At 37.5% G+C, this 27,797-nt stretch overlaps 2 protein-coding genes across 5 annotated transcripts in view; both read right to left on the bottom strand.

The window, feature by feature from the left end:
- Positions 1 to 11,344, bottom strand: part of HAUS6 (HAUS augmin like complex subunit 6) — a 39,357-nt gene extending 28,013 nt beyond the window's left edge. The window contains exons 1-5 of the mRNA XM_081066588.1: positions 10,931 to 11,344; positions 7,798 to 7,893; positions 5,952 to 6,030; positions 5,031 to 5,163; positions 827 to 974 (exon numbers count right to left, since the gene is read on the bottom strand). Coding sequence (XP_080922714.1) covers positions 827 to 974; positions 5,031 to 5,163; positions 5,952 to 6,030; positions 7,798 to 7,893; positions 10,931 to 11,058 — 584 coding nt within the window. The 5' untranslated portion in view covers positions 11,059 to 11,344. The remainder of the gene's footprint in view (positions 1 to 826; positions 975 to 5,030; positions 5,164 to 5,951; positions 6,031 to 7,797; positions 7,894 to 10,930) is intronic.
- Positions 11,345 to 15,037: 3,693 nt separating this feature from the next.
- PLIN2 (perilipin 2) overlaps positions 15,038 to 27,797 on the bottom strand; it is a 32,508-nt gene continuing 19,748 nt past the window's right edge. For 3 of the 4 annotated variants that reach the window (XM_081067815.1, XM_081067813.1, XM_081067814.1), the window contains exons 5-9: positions 27,380 to 27,665; positions 26,563 to 26,744; positions 25,606 to 25,740; positions 24,611 to 24,901; positions 15,038 to 15,430 (exon numbers count right to left, since the gene is read on the bottom strand). In XM_081067815.1, the coding sequence (XP_080923941.1) occupies positions 15,251 to 15,430; positions 24,611 to 24,901; positions 25,606 to 25,740; positions 26,563 to 26,744; positions 27,380 to 27,665 (1,074 nt within the window). In that variant the 3' untranslated portion in view covers positions 15,038 to 15,250. Of the gene's footprint in view, positions 15,431 to 19,677; positions 20,060 to 22,758; positions 24,902 to 25,605; positions 25,741 to 26,562; positions 26,745 to 27,379; positions 27,666 to 27,797 lie in introns of those variants that run through there. The other variant, XR_013994565.1, reaches the window with a different exon arrangement.

The following is a 27,797-nucleotide window of genomic DNA, read 5'->3' as shown; positions in this document are numbered from 1 at the left end:
CAATCAAAGGCTGCTATCGAGATGGACAGGACTTCTTGGCTCATATACTCTCTGACATTGAGTAAAAATGTTGGAGGTTAGTAAGACTACTAAGCTCTCTTATCCTTGTCTCACATGCATAGAGGGTAAATTTAAATGTTATCTATGACTGTTAAGCAACAGTGCAGTTTTAAGGCAATTTCAAAGGATTCTGTGGCTTTTGTAATAGATAACACAGCACTTTAAGGGTTATCTTACTGTAGTTGTTAGTAATTGTAAAAAGTCATACACAATTTATTTCTTGAGAGTAAGAACCTTGTCTGTCTTGTTTAATGCATAGGACCAGTGCCTAAACAGTATCTAGCACATAGAAGTCACTCAAAAAAAAAAAAAAAATTGCTGAATAGATGAACCTAAATATTAAACAGTATGAAACAATTAAAGAAACTATGGAATACCTACCTACTTCAAGGAATATCTGCTTAATAGATATTCAATAGACTATCAATGGCAACATGGAAAATTTACAGAATGAAATATTATGAGGAAAAAGGGATACAAAACAGAATGAACACTATACAACCTTAAAATATATTTCCATGTTATAAAAAGAAAAAACTCCTAAAAATTAAATTTTTGAACTGATCTTTTCCTTTTTTCTAAATTTTCATTTACAATATACCTAAAGTTTAAAATATTTTATTCAGAAGTTATCTGGCTTTAAAATGGAAAGATAACAGCAAAGGAGTTTTGAAGTAGGCATGAATTATTGCCATTGAAGGCATATTGATGACATTTTTCAAAAAGAAAGGAATTTTCATTTTCTAACTATCAAAATATTACTTACTGTGCATTTTCCTGATATTTTCGGGAGACAAAATCTTCTCTTTGTAAAATACGTAAAAATCTGTTACGTGCTACATGGCATCTGGCAATGCATTTGTGCAAATCTTGTGGCTTTGTATTAAATGTCTCTGTAAAATGTATGGATGAATCTATATGGAACACAAATAAGATCATAGAAAACTTAAGACTTATGAGCTAATAAATATCAAAAATGGATTTTATTATATATTTATAAACAATTAATTTTTAAAGAGATTAACAACCTCATACAGCTCACAACTCCTTAAAAGCTGGCATGCCACATACACAAAAAGATACAACTATTAATAATTTCTTTCTTTTTTTTTAAAGATACAACTAATTTCAACAAAAGCAAGGATGAACTATTTTTAAAGTAGGAAACTAAAAAAGGCTATCTCAAGTTGTTTCACATAATTAAAATTTCTATTAGAGTCCATCTCTGCAAAATAATACTTATCACAGCTTCATATATCCATAAACAAATATATTATCATATATTAGCAACTTCTTAACAAGATCTTTTAACAACAAAGGAAGAAAAGCAATTAAAAGAGATGAGAGGACATCACATCCCCTCTATTGCTGCCATCAGTTTACATTTCTTCGCAGTAGTAAGAACTGAACAGGACAAGCAGAATAAGAGGATCAAATTTCCAGGCACAAAGCAAGTAAATCATGGGGATGTAATACACAGCATGGGGAATATAGTCAGTAATATTGTGATATTAAGTTGGTGCAAAAGTAACTGCAGTTTAAAAGGTTAAAAATTGCAGAAACCACAATTACTTTTGCACCAACTTAATAGCATTGTATAGTGTCAGATGGTTGCTGAACTTACAGTGATCCCTTCTTTAGGTATATAAATGTTGAATTACGGTATACACCTGAAAATAACATAATATTGTATGTCAGCTATATTTTAATAAAAGACTTTAAAAAAAAAAAAAGCAGGACAGGACAGGACAACGAAATACAACCAGTCTCCATTTCTCAAGCAATTCTTGGCTACGTTACCAATGTTCAATGCTATGTTACTGAGAACAATCCATCCAAACATTTCAGAGTCCAGGTTTTTACTTATAATAAATATAATAAATCCTACTTTAAGATGGCTCAGCACAATAAAGACGAACATTCTGGAAAACAGGGTCCCCACACTGCACTTAACATTACTAATCCAGGTCCTAGCATTACCTCCAAAGATATCACCACCATTTCTAAATATTTAACATGGATGAGTTCACTGAATGTAGAAGTCATCTAGAGACTGAACATGTTCACTGGAATTGCTTCAAATCCAAAATAGGATAGCCCCATTCGATGGATGATTAGATAAAGAAGATGTGGTACATATACACAATGGAATATTACTCAACCATAAGAAAAGATGAAATAGTACCATTTGTGACAACATGAATGGATCTTGAGAATATCATGCTAAACAAAATAAGTCAGATGGAAAAAAACAAGAACAATGTGATTTCACTCATATGTGGGATATAAGACAAAAGCAACAAACAAAAAAACTCATTAACACAGACAACAGTATAGTGATTACCAGAAGGGATAGGGTAAGGGGAGGTAAAAGAGGTTAAAGGGGTCAAATATATGGAGATAGAGACTTGACTTTGGGGGGTGAGCACACAGCACAATATACAGGCGATATATGATAGAATTATACACTTGAAACTTACCTAATCACATTAACAAGTCACCTCAATAAATTTAATAAACATTTCTTTAAAAAAAGGACAATCCACACTTGAAGCCTTATGCACAACAAATTCTCTAAATCCAAACACAAAGCTTTCATATAAAACAGTTTGGGTTACATGTAATCGGAACAGATCATATATTAATACAAAAACTGGTAAAATGCTTATGTAAGATTTACTTTAAGATACGCAAATGCTTATAGCAAGATCACGTGTATGTTTTTAAAAATCATGCATAGAAGATAAAACTAGAAAAAACGGTTTACATGTCAGATCACAAAGAAGGGATATCAAATAAAAGCTCCTACAAATGAAAATACCAGTAATTTAAGAGAATAAATGGACAAAGGATATAAACAGAGAACAAAAAGAATATAAATTGCTCTGAAATACATGAACAATTTTCAATCTAACTAAATACCATAATAAGAGAAATACAAACTAAAACTACCCTGAGATTCCACTTTAACTATCAGACTGAAAAGATAAAAATGTCTAATCACACACAATGTTGGTGAGCCTCTAGGAAAACAGACACTCTTCATACATTGGTGATAGGAGTATAAACTGTCCAATCTCTATAGAAAATAATCTGATAATAATAGCAAATTACAAATGCACTCTTCTTTGACCAAGAAACCATCTTTCAGGAATCATACACACACACACACAAATAAACATATGAGGTCTGACAATTAAGTTCGCCAACTTGTTGCAACGATGTTGTTAATCTTTTTTGATACCAGAGGGATAATTCATTATGAATTTGTACCAACTAGACAAACAGTTAACCAAGTTGACTATTTGGAGGTGCTGAAAAGGCTGCTTGAAAAAGTTAGACGACCTGAACTTTTCGCCAGCAATTCATGGCTCTTGCACCACAACAATGCACCAGCTCACACGGCACTGTCTGTGAGGGAGTTTTTAGCCACTAAAAAAGTAACTGTATTGGAACACCCTCCCTACTCACCTGATCTGGCCCCCAGTGACTTCTTTTTTTACCTGAAGATAAAGGAAATATTGAAAGGAAGACACTTTGATGATATTCAGGACATCAAGGGTAATATGACAACAGCTCTGATGGCCATTCCAGAAAGAGTTCCAAAATTGCTTTGAAGGGTGGACTAGGCGCTGGCGTCGTGCATAGCTTCCCAAGGGGAGGACTTCGAATGTAATTGTAGTGATATTCAGCAGTGAGGTATGTAGCACTTTTTCTAGGATGAGTTCGCAAACTTAATTGTCAGACCTCGTACATAAAGTGATATATGTAGCATTGTTTTTATAGCAAAAGATTAAGTGAAAAAGCCAAATGTTTGGCAGCAAAAAACTAATTAAATACATTATAGCAAATCCATTCAAATTTGCAGTTCTAAAGAGAGAAAAAACGAGAATACAGAAGCTCTAGAATCGATATGCAATGATCTTCAATATATAGTGTTACATGAAAACCACAAGATTCAAAACCAGATGTATGGTGTTTATTTTTTTAAAAAAACACCATTTAGTGTTTTTTTTAAAAAAAAGAATATATATGCACTTGGTTGTATTACCAATTACATTGGTTGCTGCTAAGGGAAACTAAGTAGTCAGAGAATAGAGGTAGAAGATAGACTTCTCATGTTTAGATTTTTGAATCATGAGAAAGATTACCTATTCAAAATAATTAAAACGTATGGATGCAATATTTGCACGCGTGTGCGCGCGCGCCCGCACACACACACAAAAACTGAAAGAAAATAAACCAAATGTCAGCAATGGTTGTCTCTAGAAATTGGAAGATGGTGGGGTTTATGCATCAACTTTTCTGTATTTTCCTGTCCATGTTGTGAGCATAAACCAATTAAATGGAACAGCATATTTAATATGCTATAAATAGCATTCTTTTAAGTCTTAGCTTAAATATCCAAAATGTATTTTGTTTCTGTGAATTAGCAAATATATCAAATCCCTTTAAAATACCAACTTTTAACAACAAAATTCCCACACATTACTGGTAGCCAAAGTAAATCTCAAACAAATTGAACACATTTAATACGTGTATTAGAGGCAAACTATAACCTGCATGCTAAGATGGCCTGTTGGCTGATTTTCTGAGGTCAGCAAGCTAGGAATGCTTTCTACATTTTTAAAGGGATTTATTAAACACACACGCGCACACACACACAGAGGTATGTGTGACAGACCTGTGTGGTCCACAAAGTTTAAAATTTTTACTATCTGGTCTTATATAGAAAATGTTTCCCAACCCCTATATTAGAACATAATAAAATAATCTCAATAGTTTATGGTTATTATGAGAGGATTTCAAAATACAGTTCCAGTAGAATATTAACCATTTGCCTGTTGAGGTAAATTAATGTTTTTATCTTACATTGCTTTAATACAATTTCTTGATAATTTATAAACTGCAAAGTATAATACCAATTTAAGAATCAAACAAAAAAAATTCCTATTATAAGCTTAACTTACCTTTAGAATGAGCTTTTATATATTTTATTGCAACAAATCTTGCAAAATGATACATCAGATGAATAAACTTAGGACCACCAGGAGAAAGAAATAGTGAACCAACAACCTGAGGAAAGCTACTTCCACATTCAGCCTATAGAAAAAGGAAACAAGAAAATTTGAAGACCTTATCAACAATAACTTTTATATTTACATCATATTGTTTTTGAAGTATGACAGGATTGATCAGAATTATTCCATCTGAACAAGAAACTGAATTTTTGAATCTTTCTAAACTCTTGGTGGACAAAATAATTACAATTATAAAAAATAATTACAATATAAAGACACAATTATTGATACTATGTGAAACACAGACTAAAATAATCTATGGTCTATTTTGCTTTAAATAAATCTATTTTAAATAAATCTATTTTACTTTAAATAAAAACTATGATATAAACTCCAAGGAACTCAAAAACTTATTTCCAATGTATATATCCAGCAAAGCTGGTTTCCTAGAAATATATAGAATCCCAACAAAAAAACCATCAAAAAGTATTACGCTAATTAATATTTCCTAGCTTATACTGTTAGCATAAAAGCATTAAAAATATTTCACCTCTAAAAATTATACTATTAATTTATATTAACTTCATACCTCAATAAAGCCAGGAAAAAAGTTGTCATTTTTAATTTTTTAATATATATATATATTTTTTACCCCCTTTCCCCTTAACCCCTCCTTCTTCCCCCACCACCAACTCCAAGTCAGGCCGCTGTTTCTCAGTCTAGTTGTGGAGGACACAGCTCACTGGCCTATGTGGGACTCGAACTGGTGACCTGGGTGTTGGGAGCACAGTGCTCCAACCTCCTGAGCCACCCGGCTGCCCACATTTTTAACTTCTTCAAGTTTGCATCTTCCAAAAAGAAAATACTTACAGAAATCTTTTTTAACCATTCACAGCAATGTTTCCGGAATTCAGCATCAGTTTTTTGGTCAAATGGAGGCCAACAAAGTCTTAAAAACAAAAATAAAAGCATTAGAATTATCAACAAAAAAAGCAAATTCAACAAATTTAGAAATATCAAATTCTCTCCTATATTAAAAACAATAATGCTAAATGAATCAAGGCTAACATTTGTAGATTTCCACTAAAGGGAGGCACAAACCTGTGAGAAATTGGGTCTTTTTCTTTATAAATATCTATAGGGTTGAGTCCAGTTTAGTGCAAATAATCAATGAATACATATAATAAATGAAGGAATCAATCACTATTAAAACTACTAAAAATCAGTTAAAGATGAGAATACTCTTAATGGATTCAATGGACTAATACATAAAGATGGTATAAATAAATTAGTATGTTAAGCCTGGAAGAAAAAAAAGAGAAACATAAATAGTTATACATGAAGAGCACACGAGAAGAAATGGCATGAGAGTTTTTGACTCCTAGAGATGACCTGTACCATAGTCAGTGGGTGCTATTGTTTTGTGGATAAACAAACTATAAAATTTTGTTTTGTGGATAAACAAACTAAGAAAAGCTTTGCCTCAGCTTTGGTTAAAAATAATAGACTTCAAAATTGACTTATTGCTTTCCCCTGATAATCATTTTTGTCTTCATTTTTATTCTGATGCATAGTTATTTGTTTAGGGTCCCATGTTTTTTATATTTTTACAGCGTAACATAATTCTATGTTCATAGGAAAAACTAAGTATACATAGAAAAAAAGATTAAAAGGATAGAATGTCAACAGTGTTATTCTCTGGTTGGTGGGTTTAGAAATGATTTCTACTTCTTGATTTACATTTTTCTGTATTTTCTGAATTGTTTAAAACAAGCTGTATTTTGTTTATAACCAAGGGGGGAAAAAACAGAAAATCTATTTTTATTTGGACAGAGGAATCCCTATACCATAATGATAGGGATTTCCAAAATAAATGTTTCAAATATACCTGTTCTCCTGGTCACTATAACTTTAACTGAAGGCAAAATATTAAGAATAAATTATCAAAAAAAGCACAATACCCTAAACAATGGACTTGTTACTCTCCTATATTAAGAAGATAATGGCACAATACAAATTTATTAAAACAAATTTGAACACTTTTTCTGACAGAAGAAACCCAAATCACATGTAATATAACTTGGAACAAAGACTAGTGGGTATTCATTTTTATCTCCTTCGTAAATTATTTAATTTCAACAGTATATAACAATAAGCCAAACTTAATAAAAATGATTTTTGCCTACAGCACCTGACACTATTATATATTTATATATATATAGATAGATAGATATAGATACAGATACGTATCTCAATAACAAAAATAATAAGGATTTACAGAGACCTAGAAAGTAAAAATAGACAAAACAAATAATACTGTCTATAAAAAAAGGAGTAAGGCAGGGTATAACTAACAAAAAAAAAGTAAGGCAAAATTGAATGTACATATAAATTGGTACCAGCTCACTGTTTTGCCCAATAATTAAGACTATGAAGAATGTTAAGAACTAACTTTATAAAACAAACTCTAACTTCCCTAAGAAACATACGATGATATTAAGATATGTGATTCTAAAATAAGTACCAAAGAAAAGGTCACTCAGATTTATAAAGGTTAAGCACTAAATGTATAAGACTCAAGCCTAATTTTTGTGGCACCCATTCAAAATAATACTCAAAAGCCAAAGTTGAAATTCTGGCTTATATCAAGGCATAGTCCGTTTTCAAATTTGAGAATAACTACTAACAAAAAGAAAATTAAATAACTTTTACTCACTTGAAAACTTCTTTGGTGAGAGATTGGTCCAGCATTTGAAACAAAAAATAAGAAACTATGTGAAAGGCATCACGGTTCAGCTTGTCAAACATGTTCCTAATGGTTTAAACAGAAATAGAAGCAGGAAAATAAAAGGAAAAATGGTTAATAAAAGTAAGTATTATCAAAAGCTGTATAAGAATTTGACAAATCAATATTTTTCATTCTCTTCAAGAGGTGAAGGCAAATTAATTTTTCTCATTCATGTACCTTTTTATAACCAACTAAGAAAAACACAAGCTTTCATTTTCTGATTCTGAAAAATACAAACCAAACAAAAGAAAACTGGTTGAATTTGCTTTATTATAATGAGAATATTCTACAAAAAGGAAAAGCTAATTAGGTAGAGAGAAAACCATGGCCAGGGGCCAGCTTGGTGGCTCAGGCTCCATGCTCCTAACTCCAAAGGCTGCTGGTTTGATTCCCACATGGGCCAGTGGTCTCTCAACCACAAGGTTGCCAGTTCAATTCCTCAAGTCCCGTAAGGGATGGTGGGCTCCGCCCCCTGCAACTAAGATTGAACATGGCACCTTGAGCTGAGCTCCCAGATGGCTCAGTTGGTTGGAGCGCGTCCTCTCAACCACAACCGGTTCGACTCCTGTAAGGGATGGTGGGCTGTGCCCCCTGCAACTAGTAACAACAACTGGACCTGGAGCTGAGCTGCGCCCTCCACAACTAAGACTGAAAGGACAACAACTTGAAGCTGAACAGCACCCTCCACAACAAAGATTGAAAGGACAACAACTTGACTTGGAAAAGTCATGGAAGTACACACTGTTCCCCAATAAAGTCCTCTTCCCCTTCCCCAATAAAATCTTTAAAAAAAAAAGAAAAAAACCCTGTCCTTTCGAAAAAAAAAGGGGAGGCTGTGAGGCACTGGCATACATGACAAGTAGATGTGAGTATTCCTTCTGTGAACACATAAAACACAAGATGAAAAACACATTTTTTCATCTTGAGATGAAAAAAAAATTAACATTCAAGTTCCATGCTATAACTATGTATAGTGACAGACGGGTACTGGAATTATTGTGTTGATCACTTTGTAAGGTATATAAATTTTGAATCACTAGTATACACCTGAAACTATGTAATACTATATGTCAAGTATAATTACAAATAAATTTATTAAACCCACAAAAATATTTTCAAAAAATAAAGTTCCCATGCTTATCAAGCAACTATTTGTTCTTGGAATGTTTCTATTCCTCAATAAACAGAAATTAGCTCTTACCTCCTTAATCTCTCACAAACTTGTTATTTTTTTCACTCCTCTTTGACACTTATTTTAATTTTCAGTAAGATATTTGTTGAAGATACCTGTTCACCCACTAGACTAAAATTCTATAAGGTAAAAGTTTATGTCTATTCTGTTCACCACTGTATACTCAGTTCCAATACTGTACTCAACTAATTATTTGTTGAATAAGCAAACTGAATGAACTACCTTTTTCTTTCCATTCCCACTGTCACATTAGTTTAGTCTACTGTAACTGCAAAGCCCTGATTCCCCCTCTAATCCATTCTCTGTAAGGCAATCAGAATGATTTTTCCAAAAAGCAAATCTTTGGGGCAAATACCTAGGAATGAAATTGGATCAAATGTTAAGTGTATGTTTAACTTTATAAGAAAAGTGGTTACACAACTATATGCTCACAGAAACGAAAAACTCATAAAACTGCATACCAAAAAGAATGAATTTTACCATATATGAATATAAATGAATAAAAAATGTTTTTTTAAATAAACTTGATGCCACATGTATGCTTAAAGCATTTTAAAGACATTTGTTTCAAAATGGTAGATTCCTCCCAATAACTTATGATTCTAAAGACCATAGGGGGTAAAAATATCAATGACACTGTTGGGGGGAAAAAAACAACTGCTGTTACTGAACCAGAACTTGACAGATTTTAACTAATTTCCAAAGGCAGAAAGCAGATTGCAATTGGATGAACCAGAGCAAGGTACCATTGCTAAAACACAGTAGAAAAGGATGCAGTGGTAATGGGACCCGTTGTTCGTGGAGGTCTGAAGCAGTTTTAAGTTTCTCTGCCAGTACAGAGAAAATGAGACCGCTATGGGGCATTACCTCATGCGCGATAAGTGGAATATTTATTAATACATAATCATAGCCTGATAAATGCTATCCACAGATTGTCAATTGTTAGAATTCTAGACAAAGCATTTCTAGATGTAAATAGTAGTAACTTCTAAACAAGTAGTTGCCAAACAAAACTTAATTACAGCTCTAAACCTTGACAGTAAAACAGTCATCACACAGTTAAAAAAAAAGTCAAGAGGGACAAGGGAGAGGAGGGTAGGGAAGTGTAGGTGAGCTAATTAGTTTATAAATAATAGCTACCTTCATTGTGAAATTTCACAGTACGGAAACACTTACGATTCACACATCATGAAATAAAAGCATAAGCACATATAGAAGAACATTGCCACTAGAACAATTAACCCAAGAAGATAGAGAATAGGAGATAGCCTATGTATCCCATATTTCCCTTGGCCTGTAATGGGAAAATTAGCTATTGGCTAACGTTAGTAAGTTAAGACACAGAAATATACACAAAATATTTACATTTATGAGCATACCCGTATGTCATTAGTGACAAAGCAGGGAAGCGGCTTTCATTTTTCATCTTAATACCCTTCTCTTGTTTTTTGTGTGTGTGTGTTTGCTAACTGTGGCACGCCTCAGCCGGCGAACTCAAAACGTAAAAAATGTCAACTAAAGAGCAACCACCCAGAAAGGCTCCCTTGAGCCCTAGAGGCGTCTGCTTACACCTCCTTCCCCTACCAATTCGCCACGCGTCCCCCGGTTTCACAGACCACGCAGCTTTACCACCAAAGCAGGACTAAGCTGGCCCTTCGGTTCTGCCCCCACCGAGACTCTACTCCGCTACACACGCTCCCTGCGCGGTTCTATACTTGACAGTCTGTGCCACCAGGCTGGCAGCCACGGGGAGCAGAGGCGCTGCAGCCAGTGCCTGGCACGCAGTGACCGCGAGGCCCGCGAACGGGCGGGTCACCCCGGCGCGTCCAGGCTCAGCCTCCCCCGCCCCGCCGGCCCCGGCCTCCTTACACGCCGAGGTGCGTGTGCGACACAATCTTTCCGCAGGCGATGGTCGCCGGGCCTGGCTCGAAGCCCAGCGCCTGCAGATACATCCAGAGATGCGCCTTCTCGAAAGACGTGACCCAGGCCAAGCTCATCTTCGCGGTAGGCAGTGTCACCGCAGAGGCAAAACGCACAGGCCCAAACGATGCAGAGGGTCCTCAGGCTCTTTCCCCGGGGGCAACCAGAGGTCGCGGCGGCTCCTGCATGGCCACTGCCTGCTCCTGTCTAGCCCGGAGCCATTTCACCGCAAATGGCCGTAAAAGTCTCAGCGAAATGGAGCCTCTAACGGTAACACAGGACAGCTACCTAAATCCACGACAAACCAAGACTCCCGCGCTTCCGGCAAAGCGGTTTGCGCGCGCCGCCTGGCTTCCGGAGGAGGAGCGACTTCCAGGGACGACTATATCTCCCGCCATGCAATGCGCCCTTCTCTCCGTCTCTTCCCGCCACGCCGAAGCCTGGAAACTACAAGACCCACAGCGCACTGCGTGACCAGCGAACTATCTCACGCTTGTGCAATCACAAGCGGTATTTTAAGGCATCCTCCAGCTTGGCGCTTTTGTGATCTCGAGTCTTTGCGGTTCTTCTTGCGCATATAGACTTATTCGTCCGATAAAAACCGCAGATGGTGGACTGTGGTTCAGTGTAGTAGAAAAAGCCCTGGGTTCTATCCTAAATTATTCTCACTACCTGTGTGACCCATATTTGGTCACCTAATTTCTGAGTCTCAGGTCTGTTATTACTAAAATCTTCTGTATCCTCAAATGCTGAATGTTCCTTTCATCTCCTTGCTCTAAGAAATCTGGCTTGCCCCTAAACCTACGCTTCCCCCTGCAGCCCTCAAAATTCATGATAGCTCAAGTGGCTCGTAGACCTACCTTCTCCTACTATTCTTTCCAAATCTCACTCTCCACACAATTATACATATCTTCTTCCCTCCCTTAAACTTCAAATACCTCTTTTCCCTTCCTCACTCTTAATGACGTCCTGTATTCTTAGTTAATAGGTGCTTCCAGAAAATAATTTTCATCAACAATTTATCAACCTGCCTATGTCTTTTTCCATGTATTCTTCCTTCCCTTTTGTTAATCTGGGTGAATAAAAGTGTGTCTACATAAGACCAGTCCTTTCACTTATTCGATGGATAATATTCCTTTTCTCCTATTCAAGGAGTTTGCTCCAGCATTTGTCATCTACTTTGTCCCACATCATCAATTCTTCCCATCAGTACGAGTATACAAACATGCTGTATGTAATATCTTCCATCATTTAAAAAAAATCTTTTGATTTTTTTTTTTAATGATGGAAGGCATTCCCAATGCCTTTCTAGCTACCACTTCATTTCTCATTACATCAAAACTTCTCAAAAAAAAAAAAGTTATCTATACCCACCTCACTGCTAACAGAACTTGTCGAGGCCACTTGTATCAATTAACATTCCTTGGTTGCAAGCAGCAAAACTGACTCTGAGGAGTTTTATTAGATGGATATTGAGTAGCATTAATAAAGAATAGAAAGGCCAGAGAATAAGGCCCATGTGGCACTCCACTCAAGATTTATATCCCAGGCAATACAATTGCTTCTTTTAAATAGCTTACTGTATTATTACAGGTGATTGCTCTTGTAACTACCACCCAGAACAAGAAATTGTGGATGAACATGGGCACAAACCTAACCGAAAGTAACCTCACAGGGTAATCTGATCAGAAAATCCTAACTGGGCAGGTCATGGTGGGTGATCACACCTCAGGCCTGTAACTTCCCTAATGAAAGGTTATCTTTCATTAAGTAAATTTTTGTAAAGGTTATTTTTCATTAAGTAAATTCATTAAGTAAATTTTTGCCCTAAGTAAGCCCTGGCCATTGTTTTTGTGCATCTAGGTTAATACACTTGCAGTGCCTCTTTTTCAGACTCCTTTGAAGCATAATCATGCTTATGAGAGCACATAATCTTAACTATCCTATAATTCAATTATAGAGATTTTTAGTCCCTTGTTTTCTCCCACCTCCATGTAATAATCTCCCTTGCATTCTCTCTTAAATTCCAGATGTATAAAAGAAACTGCAAAATTGTCATTCTCCCGAGGATTTGAGATCTTGCTTCCAAGCAATGTCATCAGTTTGGCTCAAATAAACTCATAAAAATTTTCTACAGGTTTGGACATTTCTTATGTCTACAAAATAAAACTCCAGCCATCCCTCCTTTGCCAAAAAGCAACCCTCATTGTCAGTTTTATAGTATTTTGCTTCCTTACATTGTCTTGTAGTTTAACCACCCAAGTGTGCTCCCCTGCACACTGTAATTTAGTCTTGCCCTTTTTATATTTGTCTTGGATTTTTTTTGGTCTTTCCTGGGTTGTGTTTGTTTGTTTGTTTGTTTGTTTTTAATAATATAACTTACTATGCAAGTTTTCCTCAATGCCTCCTCCTTTTTTTTTTTCCTTACAATTTACCCATTGAAGAAATGGAGCTATATAACCAGAATAGTTTCCCATAGTCTGGGTTTCACTGATTGCATCTTCATGGTACAGTTCAACATATTCCACTGTCTGTCCTCCAAATTTTTCAAGTTGGCACCTGGATCCAGAGGATTGATCAGACTCAGTTGTGATGGTTGGTGTTGGTGTGTGCTCTTCATCAGGCAGAATATAACATCTCTGTTTATGCCATTGACAGACATTAATTCTAAATACCTAGATCCATTTAATTCACTGGGAATTGCAAAATGTTGAAATTGTAATTTATCACTTGTGGTCTGATTGTTTGTGCCCATCCCCCAAATTCGTATGTTAAAACCCTACTCTTTAATGTGATGGTATTAAAAGATGGGACTTGTGGGAGGTAATTAGGATTAAATGAGGTCATAAGCGTGGAACCCTCATAAATGGGATTAGTGCCATAAGAGTCACAAGAGAGCTCACTTTATCTCTGCTCTTTTCATCTTGTGAGGATACAAAGAGAGAAGTTGACTTTCTGCAACCTGGAAGGGGACTTTATCTAAAACCAACCATGATGGCACCCTGATCTCAAATTTCTAGCCTCCAGAGCTGTGAGAAATAAATTTTTGTGGTTTAAACCACTCAATCTAAGGTAATTTGTTATAGAAATTCAAACTGACCAAGGTATCATTTAATTTTCATTGATTAGTGGGAGTACTTTTATGAGAGAAGTTTTCTTCATTTACAGTTTGTTTACTGGTAAAGATATAAGAAAGAATAAATTCTCGATTCTTTCCCTTTGTTTACCAGTTTTCAAGATAATGAACTGGTTTGCTATCACCCCCTGAAGGTGACCAATTATGTTGTTTGCACATGTAATGATATATTTGGATATTGATGGGGTTTACATTTGATGGGGTTCAATCTATTGAAATTATTATCCTTATTGAAGTTGAAATTGCCCGTCTTTGGTTAATGGGAACCTTTTCAAATTGGTTTCCTTACTATCTGGAATAACAAGAAGTTTAAGACTCATATTTTACATATCCTGTCTTAGACCTGGACTTAGCCATTTCTTCAAGAAGCCTTGATTTCTTCTAGTGGGTAAAGGTATTTCAAAACTACGATCTGGACACTAGGGATGCTTATTGCTACTGGGTTAAACTAATACTTAAGTAATGCTGCTCTGTGTCCGGCATTGCTCTAAGCTTTTCACAAATGTGAATTAATTGATTCTTCACGACAAACCTACTATTATCCTCATTTTACAGATAAGTGAATTGAGGGACAAAGAAATTAAGTAATTTGTTTAAGGTCAAATAGCTAGTAGGTGGCAGAGCCAAGATTAGAAACCAGAGTCTAAGCCTTTACCCATCATGATATGCTTCCTCCCATCAACCTGTTTTCAGTAATATGCCCAGCCCTAGGCTAGGGGAAAGCAAAAAACTTTGACCAACAGACCCACTGAGACCACTCCCTCCCCAAAGATACAAAGGTGCTGTTACCAGAAGAAGCAAAAATGAATCCTAAGAGGCCAAAAACAAACAAAAAAAAAACACAAAAAACAAACACACACACACACACACACACACACAAATGTTCAATATATCAGTATTAAAACACACACACACTCATTCAAGATTATATAGACCAACTTTTATTATAGGCATTTCAGTGATTAAACTTTGAAGAATTATATAAAATGATGTATTGACACAGAACTATGACCTCTTACAAATGTTTAGATCAAAATTTCATTTCAATTAAGATGAGTAACCAAAAAATAGACTAACCCCCAATAGATTAATCCTGAAAGCCATAGGAATTAACACATGAGCAAATACGAAGTTTATTGTAGCACAAATTGTGTATTCAGCCAAGGGAGTATTTTCTTGTTCAACATTTTGCCCTGAGAAGGCTCAGGGTTATTAGCATGTGAATGACCTGATCCATACTCTTCTTCCAAAGCTATAATATCTGGAATTTCATCGGTCTCAGATGTCAAGTCTATGGCAGTGAAATCAAATACCTGTAAAAGAAAAATCTTGGATATTAAAACAAATAATAATAAAGTAAGCTGTCAGTTCAGGTGGTCTCATGGAAACATGAATTACTGCATGTCGGCGAACCTTACTTTGTCCATAGTTGTGGTTTTTGACAAGGTGTTAACAATCTTATTCCCCAAATTCACTCATATTATAAAAGCACTAACAGAGCTTCTCTTTACAAGGAAACTAATGGTGGACTTATTAAACGAGCTTTTATAAAATGCTAGATACAAAGCATTTCCAGTTATTCATCTCTCTATTAATCTATTATTCTCTTAAAAACAATAATACTCTACTTTTCCATAAGACTGACTTCCAATAATATAGGCTGGGAAATGTCTGGAACTGAGAAAGCAAAAGGTCTTTTAATAGTTGAAATAGCCATCACAAAGTCCTAGCTCTTCTAAAAGCCTAGGGAAGGCTTTTAGGGATAAGAATGTCAATTAACTCTTACTTTACATACAATTTTGATAAGCTAAGTAATGTTTCCTAGCCAAAATCAGATTAGAAGCAGAAAATTAGTAGGGTAGAATAAATTACAAAAGGCTGCAGTCTTGATAGCAGAGGGGGAAATTAGCTGATTACTTAACAGGCAAAACAACTAACTAAAAAAATCCATCAAAAACAGGGCGGGGCGGGGAACAGAGGGGGAGGGGCAATGAGTAGTTATTGTTTAATATCGTGTGGAGTTTATTGTTTGGGATGACTGATAAGTTCTGGAAATGGATAGTGGTGATGGCTGTACAACACTGCAAATGTACTTAATACCACTAAATTGCATACTTAAGAATGGCTAAAATGGTAAACTTGATGCTATGTATATTTCACCACAATTTTTTAAATATTGAAAAAAAGAAAATAGAGAAGAAGAGAGAATCTTGCTTTCGTCACCGGGACCCTTTATCTGGCTGTTTGTAGTCCTTATTGCACTTTTCCCTAAAAACCAGGTGCTCAGAGGACAACTTGGTTTGAGGCAAACTTCCACCATTTGTTCCTAAGGCTTTCAGTTTGGGGAGATCAAACTGCATTCTAAGTATTCATGAATGTTCACTTTGCAAAAATGACATCCGACCTAACAGCCACAAAAGCCAGCAATATTTATACAAATAGATTCAGAGCATCAGCCAGGTAAGCCAACGATTGTAATTTTATCCCTTTTAGGTTAAAAGCACACCTTGCTTAGCTCTCTCTTCTGAACTATTTCTAGTAAATATATATTTTAACATCTAATATCACTATTTTTAATAAATGTAAAATAGAACAGGAAGCTAAAACAAGAAGATATGAACGAAGGGATTTCCTGGGCCCAAAACAAGAAAGCAAGCTACAGTTTCCATCTATCAAAGGCCTAGAATGCTAGAACAGAAAAAATACACACACCTTGACATCAGTAAGACACTGGATTAAATCCCCGCCCTGCCACTTATCTCTTTTCATCCTTTTTCCTCACCTCTCATGTAAGCAAATTACCTAACTGATTGAGTTGCAGGTGAAGAATAAAGGTTGTGTAAGCCTAGCTTGGAAAAGGTACTCAAATAGTAGCTTTTATTCTCATTAGTTCTTAAATACCACAACACACACACAAACATCTTCAAAGTCACCTACAGGCCAGGTAACCATTGGCCTGAAATAGAGTTCGTTGCAAACGATGGAGACCCCACACTCAGAGTGTTAGAAAAAAAGTTTCCATCACCACCACCAAAAACAGCACCTGTAGTCCATGAGATTATTTACGAGAGCCACATGAATAATTCATCTTCCATATGTTCAGAATGATTCAGTGTCTAATTTCCATTAAATTCAAAGCCTACTTGGGGGCTGTGAAGGAAATAGGGGAGGGTGGGGCAGCTAGGAGGTAGCCACAATCTATCAAGTTCTCAAGGTGAGTGTAACTTAAAATGTAGTCGTTGTGCCTATCTTCGCGAGTTTTTTTAGAAATGTGGCAGAAGAGATATTATTTAACAGATATATAAAATAAATCCCTTTTTCACTGACATGAACAAGTACTGAAGGAATATAGAAATCTCTTGCTGAGAATGCCCACCAGTAAGGGCCAAACTCAGAATCAGTTGCTTAATATGAAACTAATGATAATCAAAGTCCCTCCCTAAAAAGGACAGGAAACCAGCAATACATTCTTTTCAAGAAAACTAAGCAACCATGCTATCGGTTTGGTGCAAAAGTAATTGCGGATTAAAAGGTTAAAAATAATTGCAAACACCGCAATTACCTTTGCACCAACCTAATAAGATTCCCTGTACCTTTTGCAGGTTGTTCACCATACAACCACAGGGGGCATCCGTCCTATCATAGACTTCATTAATTCACATATTTATTATGACAACTTTCCAGAAGGTGGCACTACACATGTTGAGGATAAGGTACCATTTTCTAATTTGCATAAAGGTAGGCTAGTGGTGACCTGGAGCCCTGAATAGGTGAGGCTATGGCAGAAATAAAAAACACCATCTGTGGGAATTTAACTTGTTAGAAAAGGTGAGTGTGCATGCAGGGCTGATAAACATGACACAGAATCAGCACAATGATTTGTTTTGAAATAGAGAGTAAGTATTGAAGAAATAATGAAGTGAAAAAAAAAACTAAAAATTTAGTTTGTTTGTATAAAAAGGATTCCAATGTATATTTGACTATAAAAGGATCATGCAAGGGGTAATGAGTAGCTCTAAGACCAAATATATAAGATTAACCCCATTGAGGGTTTGATTTTAGCAGAAATCTCTCACCATCCATATAGGTTGCATATGCAGCTTTACGATGTGCTTGAAAGTTAGAGGGTCAGTAGCAACTTGGTTCTGCTGTACTCTCTACGTTTTACTGAACAATTTGGTACAGCGTGAGGGAGGATACATCCCCTGCCCCACAGTAGGAACACCCTCTTTTACCCTGATGCTTTGTCCTTGGCTAAGAAGTCAATGGAAGTGTTTAGAACTCGCAACCTAGGGAGCAGAGTAGCACTGACCACAACAAAATTAAAGTGATTCTTGGTATCCATCACACATCATTCAACTACTCAGTGCTAACTTTTGTGTATTTTATTCATTTCAGTAGATACATCAGGAGTAGGTCCCCTTAAAATAAGACATTTTATGGAGTTCACACCGAGGGTCTTGTTCGAAGAGAGTGGACTATGGATAACCCTAACCTATTTTTGTTTCAGGTTAAAAAAATTTGATTCCTGTTCCCTTTGCTTCTCAAACTGTGGTCAGTGGATCCCTTGCAGTAGAATCACTAGGGACAATGCTTTTGAAGGGTGAGGGATGGGAGGGTGGGAGAGTGCTTTTAAAAAGTGCAGATGCCTAGTACTACCTCTAGACCTACTAACCAGATTCTCTGGGGGTGGAACCCACGAATCTTCATTTTATCAGTATCCCCAGTTAATAATCCTTAACAAAGACAGAGAGGGCAGGTGAAGGCTCCCTGACAGGTGATGTGGTTTTATTCATTCTGAGAGCTCACTCGGGCCACTTTATATAAGGGAGTCAATCTGATATATTAACTACCTCCTTAGCTGAGTTTTCCTTTGCTCAAACCTGAATAAACAATGAAAAAGTAAAAGTGCTTGATTTACACTATGCACCATCTAGTCTTATTAATTTACAATTTAAGTAGTTGGCTAGAATCAAAAAGTCAGATAACAAGTGTTGGGGAGGGGAAGATAATGTAGAAATCAGAACCCTAACACCCTGCTAGTGGGAATGTAAATGGTGTAGCCACTTCAGAAAACAGTCTGGCAGTTCCTCAAACAATTGAACATAGAGTAAACCTATGAGCCACTAGCAAATTCCACTCTTAGGTATATGCCCAAGAGAAATGAAAACATTTTAAATGGTAACCATTTCTTCATCACTGATATTTACACAAAAGCACCATTTAATCTATTCATTACTTTTGTAAAATGTCAATAATACTCTCTACTACTTTCTTAGGTTCTAGAAGACATTAGACCTTCTTTCCCCTCACAAGAGATATCTATCATCTAAATATTCAGTTTTGCTTTGGTCAATAAAACTTAAAATCCAAATTGTGCCCTGCCATTCCTACCCTTACTTATGCTGAAATGTCATATTTTGCAGGTGAATCTTGTAATAAAGGTAGGAAATTTAAAAATGAGCAGCCTGTAATGAACAGACATCATCCCAAGACTGCACTATAATGCTTTACTGATTATAACTGGTATTTCTTTCCTTTTATTTTTGTTTCTTTTCTTAGGGTAATTCTTTTATAACTATATTGATGTATAACTGGTATACAATACGCTGCACATATTAAAAGTAAAAAAGAAAAAATGAGCAGCCTGAGGTTATTAAAAATGAGGGACAAATAGGGCCCTCCACTGGGACAATACTTGAATATTCATCAGCACACTTCTTCTAAGACTATAAGAGGCTCTTAAGGACAGTTTCTGCTGTTTACCTTCTGAGAAGGGCTGAGTTCATGCCTTATATTATTAGAGACTCAAATATTGAATTGAACCATTGTTAATGCAGCTACACATATACCGTGTTTCCCCGAAAATAAGACCTAGCTAGAAAATCAGCTCTCATCCATCTTTTGGAGCAAAAATCAGTATAAGACCCGGTCTTATTTTACTATAAGACCGGGTATAATATAATAATATAATATAATATAATATAATATAATATAATATAATATAATATAATATAATATAATATAATATAGTATAGTATAATATAATATAATATAATATAATATAATATAATATAACATAATATAATATAATATAATAAATACCGGGTCTTATATTGATTTTTGCTCCAAAAGACGCATTAGAGCTGATTAGGTCTAGGTCTTACTTTCCCGGAAACACGGTATAATGTAGCTACCTACGTATCCACATTGTCTCTAATCAACTATATTTTTTCAGTTATCCCAAAATGTATGTATTACGATATGGCTCCAATATCTTTTACATGGCTCTCTCAAGTAGCACTTTCATAAAACTAGTACCAAGCTAAAGAACCAAGAAGATCCATTCTACATCAAGATAAGGATCTCCTATGAGATTTAAAGCCTCTCATTACATTATATCCTATTTCTCTCTAATCTGCAGGCCATTTAAGCAAATTAAGCATGGAGGAAGAATCCCAGGCAACTCTGTCCCACCTCCTCCAAACATTTGCCTTCCTGTCATTTCACTTAGTCATCTTACTGACGATCTTAACAATTAAAGATTATTGTATTAATCAGCTATCTCCGTCAAACTCAAAAGGCAGCCTGCCTTTCACCACTCCGCTGCCTCCCAGCTCAGCGCCAGCTGGATGGTGATCAAGAAGGCTTCACTCCTCACCAACCCTAAAAATATGACCTGCCCCCGCCCTCCTCCCTCCCCCACCGTGGCTCAGGTGGTTGGGGCGCAGTGCTTCAAATGCCCAGATCACTGGTTAGATTCCCACATAGGCCAGTGAGCTGCGCCCTCTATAGCTAAGATTGTGAACAACTGCTCTCCCTGGAGTTGGGCTGCGATAAGCAGACGGTGGTTGGCGTGAGCTGCTGTGGGCTGCTGAGTGCTGTGGCAGGCTGCCCCGGGCTGTCCCAGGCGGCTGGTGGCCAGTGAGTGGCCGGCAGCCATCGTGAGCAGCCGGCAGCTGGCGAGAGCTGCCGTGAGCGGCCGACCAACAACTAGGGATCAACTGCGCAAGACTCATAATACCTGCATGGGCCAGGGAGCTGGGTCCTGCACAACTAGACTGAGGAACAACGGCTTGAAGTGGAGAGTAGGTGGTGGGGAGGCGGAAGAAAGGGGGAAAGAAAAATGACCTGGGCCTATCCCAGTGACGGTCAGTTGACACAATTTCTTCCAGGAATCCAACTTCTAAAACATGGGGGAGTGGCATCAGAATCTCCAAAGGTAAGTAAGGGGAATAGGAAAGACACAATAAAACATGTCTCTGACCTAAGCTTACCTTAAGCTTAAAGAGACTTCTCCTCTCTGACCAGTTTGATGCTATTGCTTCTCCAGTTGATGCTATTACTTCATCATTAAGATGAAGTTAAATCACTACAGGTTAGACTGGAAACTTAGATACTCAACAGTAGAATTATTCAGTTATCTTTTGCTTACCAAATGGTTACTGTGATACCATTACAGGATATCTGTAGCATGAAGGAAGGTCGATATCTATAGCATGAAAGTATTGCTCTTTGAGACATAAGCAATAAATACTTTCGTTTTCAGAGCAAGGACATCTCACAAACACCATCACCCATGCAGGCCTCAGTGCTGGTTTACTTGAGCTGGATCAGGACTGAGGCCCAGCTGTCCCTGTCCCCAGTTCATAAGCCCAGGGAGGTCAGGCTGGCAAGAGGCCCTCCTTTCCATCTCCTCATACCTGATAGATATAAGCACAAATATCTATCCTGCTCCTTTTTCTTCCTTACCTCATTAGACACCTCCATGAGCTAAATGATATTCTAAGAGATATCTCAAGCAAAACATTTTTGTCCCCTTTTATTCGTTCTTCAATACCTATAATGTCTTATCAAAGTGGATATATTTTCACGGCTTGGTATTACTCACACCTGAACTGGCAAGTTAAACATACTACATATCACTGTCCCACAGATGGTATCCCCATTCTTCGAGTGCAAAATAGAAAGATTGCCCATCCTCAGACATTTCACATCCATCTGTTGAGGCATCACTAATTTTATGTGACAGATGAGAAAACTAAGGCTAAGCGATTAATGGCTAGTATACCATGTTCCTTTGATTTTTTTCCCTCAGAACCAGAAAGTCCATTTTATTACACGCAAAGGAAAAAACATCCTTGAACACTCAGGAACACCTGCCAGGCTTCATACAGCCAAATGTTTAACAGCCTGCCATAGTTCGATACCATTCTAGGCTTAGCTTTTATTCCTCAAAAGAATTGTCCTCCGTGGGAAAAAGTCTGTTAAACTAAAACAGCCAGTTTACACAAAATTTAAGATGCAAGAACACCATGAATTTTAAGACATATTGACAATAGACCGAAATGCACTTAGGCAGTCAAACTAGAGACACAAAGACAAAACCATCACCAGTGTGCATAGCTCATGGCAAAAAGCAAGGGGTAGTGGTGGTATTCTAGACGCTGAGAGAGGTCTCCTTTACATTGTCTTGCTCATAAAGAAAAGCTTTGAAACATGTCTCCTTTTCACAAGCAATTCAGTTGGCAGTATGAAGGGGAACTCCTACCATGTTTCCGTGAAAATAGACCTAGCCGGACCATCAGCTCTAATTCATGTTTTGGAGCAAAAATTAATATAAGACCCGGTCTTATTTTACTGTAAGACTGGGTATAATATATAACGTAACACTGATGATCCAGCTAGGTCTTATTTTCGGGGAAACACGGTATGAAGGGGAAACGCAAGTTTATGTTCAGGGTAAGAAAGCATGTGTACAGCTATACTACATGAATTTTTCAATCAATTAGAATAAACCACAAAATACCAGCCTTGGAGTTTTGAGGCAGAGGGGCAGGACCTTGTCCAGTTTGGACCGAGAAATAAAAAAATTATTTAAAGGCTGTGGCTCTAGAAAATGCGTCAGTGGGGGCAGGCAGGCAAGTCTCCATTCCGGAAGCCTATAAATTGTGACAGTCCATCTTCCCAGAAATCAGAAGCTCCTTAACTTCAAGCATCTCAGTGAGTCCCTACCCTCCAATTCAACTCACCTGTTTACTGATTCCTGGAGTTACCTCAAGGGGAAAATATTTAGTTCTATAACTGTTTTGATAAACTCATTCATATCAAAGGTACATATAAAGTTATGTACTGCTTCCTTGTTTTCATGGAAAGAAGTGAACCAGTGTAGAGACAAATTAGATTTAGACTTTGTTTCTGAAGGGCAACCTTGCTAACCTTTTAGTAGGGATAGACAGAAGCATGTAGTTCTACTTCATAAATTCTAAGATTTGTTTTTGAAAGTTTGACATCCTGCAGCTTTGTTATAAGGAGATCATGATATTTCCTAAGTAACTGACCAACACTGAGGAGACTATTAATCTGACCAACCTAGGCAGGAGGTAAGAAGAATCTTTTTTACAGGGGATCCAGTCTTTTTACTTCTAATTATTCTCACACGGTCTTCTAAAGATATCTCACCAAAGTATTAGTGGTGAATGGTGAAAGTATTAATGACTTTCTCACAAAGTGACAACACAGTAAGTTAAGTCCACCTGAGACCGGACACTGAGCAATCTCATTCCAGGGTTCAGTTTAAATGGGCAAGAAATGCCTACTGCCTTTACCTGAGACTGATGCAAATAGTCACTCTTTTGCTTCCTTTCAGCTTTGATTCGTTTTCAACCATGAGGAGGTCCCCTCTCAGGTCGGGTAAATGGGCAAATGAAGGCAACAACTGTCACCCAGTAAAACTCTTATATGCACATTAACTTTTAACTTGTTTAATTTTCCAATGTTCCAAATTTCCCTGCAAAATTTCTTAACAGGCCAATTGGAATTCATGAATGTGTATTAATAACCCGTCATACAAGCCAAGCAGCTCTATGAAAGCAACACACAAAGCACACGGAACACACAGCATAGAACTGATCTATTCTGAAGTGAATTTTATTGAATTCATAGGCAGCATTCCTTTATGAAAAATAAAAAAACTAAAGTTGTACAAGCATGCATTGTGAGACAAACCTGTGAGGATGCCTGCTCAGACCCAATCGGAGCCGACACCAGTTCATAACATAGCTCACACGAAGGTGTTTTTATTCAATACAGACAGACAGCAACAGAGGCAAGAGAATGAGACCATAAATGCACTAGAACTTTTTTCAATTCTGGCTAGGCTCCGACCAGTCTATCATTTTCTTACCAGCCAGGTAAACAACAGAATTCACTCATCTGCTAATGCCAAAAACTTTAAAGCTCTTAATCCAGTTGGAAATTACTATAATGAAGGACATCTTTTCTAGCGAGCTGCTTCTCCAATTCAGAGTTGTCAAGCAGGTTAATTTCAACATTAACAGGTGTTAGCTGGCTGGCTGCACCATGCACTGGTGACAGAGACAGGTTTAACGTTTGTGCTCAGGTTGCGGGGCCTCCTGGTTGGTAGTGTCCTTCTCTGCACCTTGGTCCTGAGTATTCTGAGGCTCAATCAGCGGAGGATAAAAGGGACCTACCAGCCAGTTGAGGGGTGTGTTGTTAACAAGATAATCCATCACATCATCTAAAGACGCCTTCATTTTCTGCAGCTGACCCTTGCTGGAAGTGAGGAAGCTGTCTGACACTTCTTTAAAGGAGGAGGCATTGCGGAACACTGAATAGATGTCTCCAGCCATCACACTCAAGTGACTGGCCTGATCTTGGATGTTCTGCGGTAACCCTTGAACATTGGACAGGAGGGTAGAGCACGTGGTCTGGAGCTGCTGAGTCAGGTTGCGGGCAATAGCAAGAGTACGTGACTCGATGTGCTAAAAATAAAGTTTAAAATTAGCAGTGGATCCAACAATACTGTGTAGTAATTAGTTCAATTACAGCACACGGAGTTCAATTACAGCACACGGGTTATGTGTCCATCACCTATGTGGTTTCTTCAACTTTTTAAAAATCTTCATAACCACCCTGAGTGCAGCAGTATTACTCACAGTTCATAGGTATGCATACTGTTAATAGCTTTTGGAACCCAATGAACCACTTTCTATGTCTAGAACATGCTATTTCTTCGGTCCGGAACATCAGTCCCCTTACTGTGTGTTCACCTAGTTTATGCTCCCATTTGGTCACAGCTTAGCACTCACCTCTTCTAGGAAGTCATCTGACTCACCCATCCTCACTCCCAGACCAAGTTAGGTACCTGCCCTACATAGTGTCAGAGCCCCTGTTTTTATGCTGTCAAAAAACACTTTGACGGTAAAAATGCCTATATCCCGTTAGTCTGTACGCACTATGAGGGCAAGGCCCAGGTTTCTCATTTAGCTGTATCCTGTTAGCAGTAATATGCAGCTCCAGAGATAAAGTTACTGCAGTTTTTTGCTTTTCTGTCACATAAGAAGCAACCTCTGTTCACAGTATTATTCAAACTTTTGCTAGAGAAGAGGAGTAACGGCAAAACTGCAAAGTCTGGTGACACTTCTTCACCCACATGTAGTGGGTGACTCCGCCCCCGGTGTCTTACCTCCGCACAGTGAGATTCATCAGTGTCGTCATAGCCGATACTTCTCTTCCACTCCACCCAGGAGACGTATAGCTTATCCTGAGCACCCTGAATTTTCTGGTTGGCACTATGCACATTGTCCCTGGCAAATTCAATCTATAACACATTGAAGTAAAACAAACGAATAAGTTAGCGAGGCATTCACGTTAGCCTATTTTCAGATCTATGATGTAAATCATGTAACTGAGAGTTTAAAGAGAGCAATCCCTGTTATCATTGTTATTTATTATCAAGTAGTTGTAGTTCTTCATTGCCGCTAACTCTTAAAACACTGCTCTAAATTTACCTCCAGTTTAGCACAGTTAAGGCAACTGAAATTTAATGTATACGTGTCAAATAGAAAGAAAAAAAATTACAAAAGAGAAAGGAATTCAAACTTCCTCTTTTCTGTTGCCAGCCACTTACTTCCCCTTCCCAGAATAAACTGGCTTTGAATGGCAGTACAATACATACTGTTCTATATCTTGGCAATCTTTAATGGCTACACAATAGTTTTTTGTGAGGTTACCAATTTAATTAGTTCCTTATTAGGTTAACGTGCATTGTTCACAGTCTTTTGCAACTCTATATATGTCTGTAGGATAAATTTCTAAAAGTAAAGCTGCTCAAGGCTCAGGTGTTTTTATAACTTTCCTAGAACCATCCCTTGAATCCTCCAGAGGCCCACAAGTAACCTCTTTCTCTACACCATTGCCAGAGCATCACACTTCACCAATGTGACAGGACAAGAGAGGCATCTGTAATTTGACCCCTCAGAGTAAGATTAACATCACTTCATATATTTCGGGTATTTCCTTCTCTGTGAGCTGGCTGTATACCTTTCACCCAGTTTTCTAGTGGGTTGCTCTTAAGGTAAAATTCTTGGATTTCATGATTACATTTACTCTTATCCCTCTAGATAAACGAATTTTTCCTCACCAGTTTAACAGTAGAATGGAGCTGAGAAATGGTCTCTTGGCTTTTTTGCTTAGCTTCTTGCACCCTGCTGAGAGCCTGCTGGTAGGCACGTGAGCGGAGCTTGGTAGACAGAGATCCCAGCCTGATATAATAACTTGGCTTCTGAACAGTATCAAATCCTTCGACTTTTTTTGCTTCTTTTTCTGAAGACAAAAACCGTAAGGGATCACAGATATAAGTGACAAGGCCTGAAATCTAACCTGGATCTTCATTTTGTCAATTCCACCCACCAACCTAGTAATTAGACAGTCACTTTCCCGAGACAGCTCATGTGTGCTGCTAAGCTTGACGACCCAACACATACCACTGCATCTGACATGTTTGTCTATACATCTCTTCTCACTAAAGTGAGCTTCTTGGGCAACACAGCACCCCGCATAGAGTAGCCACTAAATATTTAATGATTCTATAAGAGCAGCCCATTAAAGACAATCCATTTGTAGGAAACATTTCTCCAGGCTAATTTCTCCTAAAATTTCAAAACTTACTATGTACAATTCAGTGTGAAACTTAAGGTTGCTTTAAGAAAGAAAATGTATAGACACAAAATACTAGTGGTTGTCTAATCTTTCGGAGATAATGGAGACGGCATATAGGCATGAAGGATCTTTTGGGGTGAGTAATGCTCTAAAACTGGATTGAGGTGATGGTTGCGTAACTGTACATTTAGGATGAAAAAGGTGAGTTTTGGGGTACATAAAGTATATCTCTCAGTGAGGCTGTTTTGAAAGATTGCCTTAAGGTGTAAAACATTACTTCAAGATAAAAATCCACTTACCCAGTTCTTCGTCAGTGAGAGGGAGATACTGGTCTACCAGCAGCTCTGATGTGGTGAGCGCATTTTCTACTCCATTGCTCATCAGCTGCACCATCCGACTCCCCAAAACTGTGTTAATGCTACCATTGACCACGGACCTGGTCTTCTCCACACTGCCAGTCACCGCTCCTTTGGTCTTGTCCATCACCCCCGTGATCGTGCTGGCCACAGAATCCTTGGCCCCGGTCACAGTCGTCGTCACAGCATCCTTCGCCCCAGTCACAGCACCTCTGGCATTGGCGACAACCTACAAATAGAAAAGCAGATCACTTGTCTGGTGAGTAACCCCTGCACAAATACCTACTTAAGGCCTTAACTAAGACAGCATAGTTGAAGAGTTAAAGAAGAAATCGGGCCCTTTCCCTGCCTAACTTTAGGT

This window comes from Rhinolophus hipposideros (genome assembly GCF_964194185.1).
Source record: "Rhinolophus hipposideros genome assembly, chromosome: 11".
Lineage (NCBI taxonomy): Eukaryota > Metazoa > Chordata > Mammalia > Chiroptera > Rhinolophidae > Rhinolophus > Rhinolophus hipposideros.
Note: the sequence above shows the minus strand (reverse complement) of the source record. Positions and strands in the feature narration are given on the sequence as shown.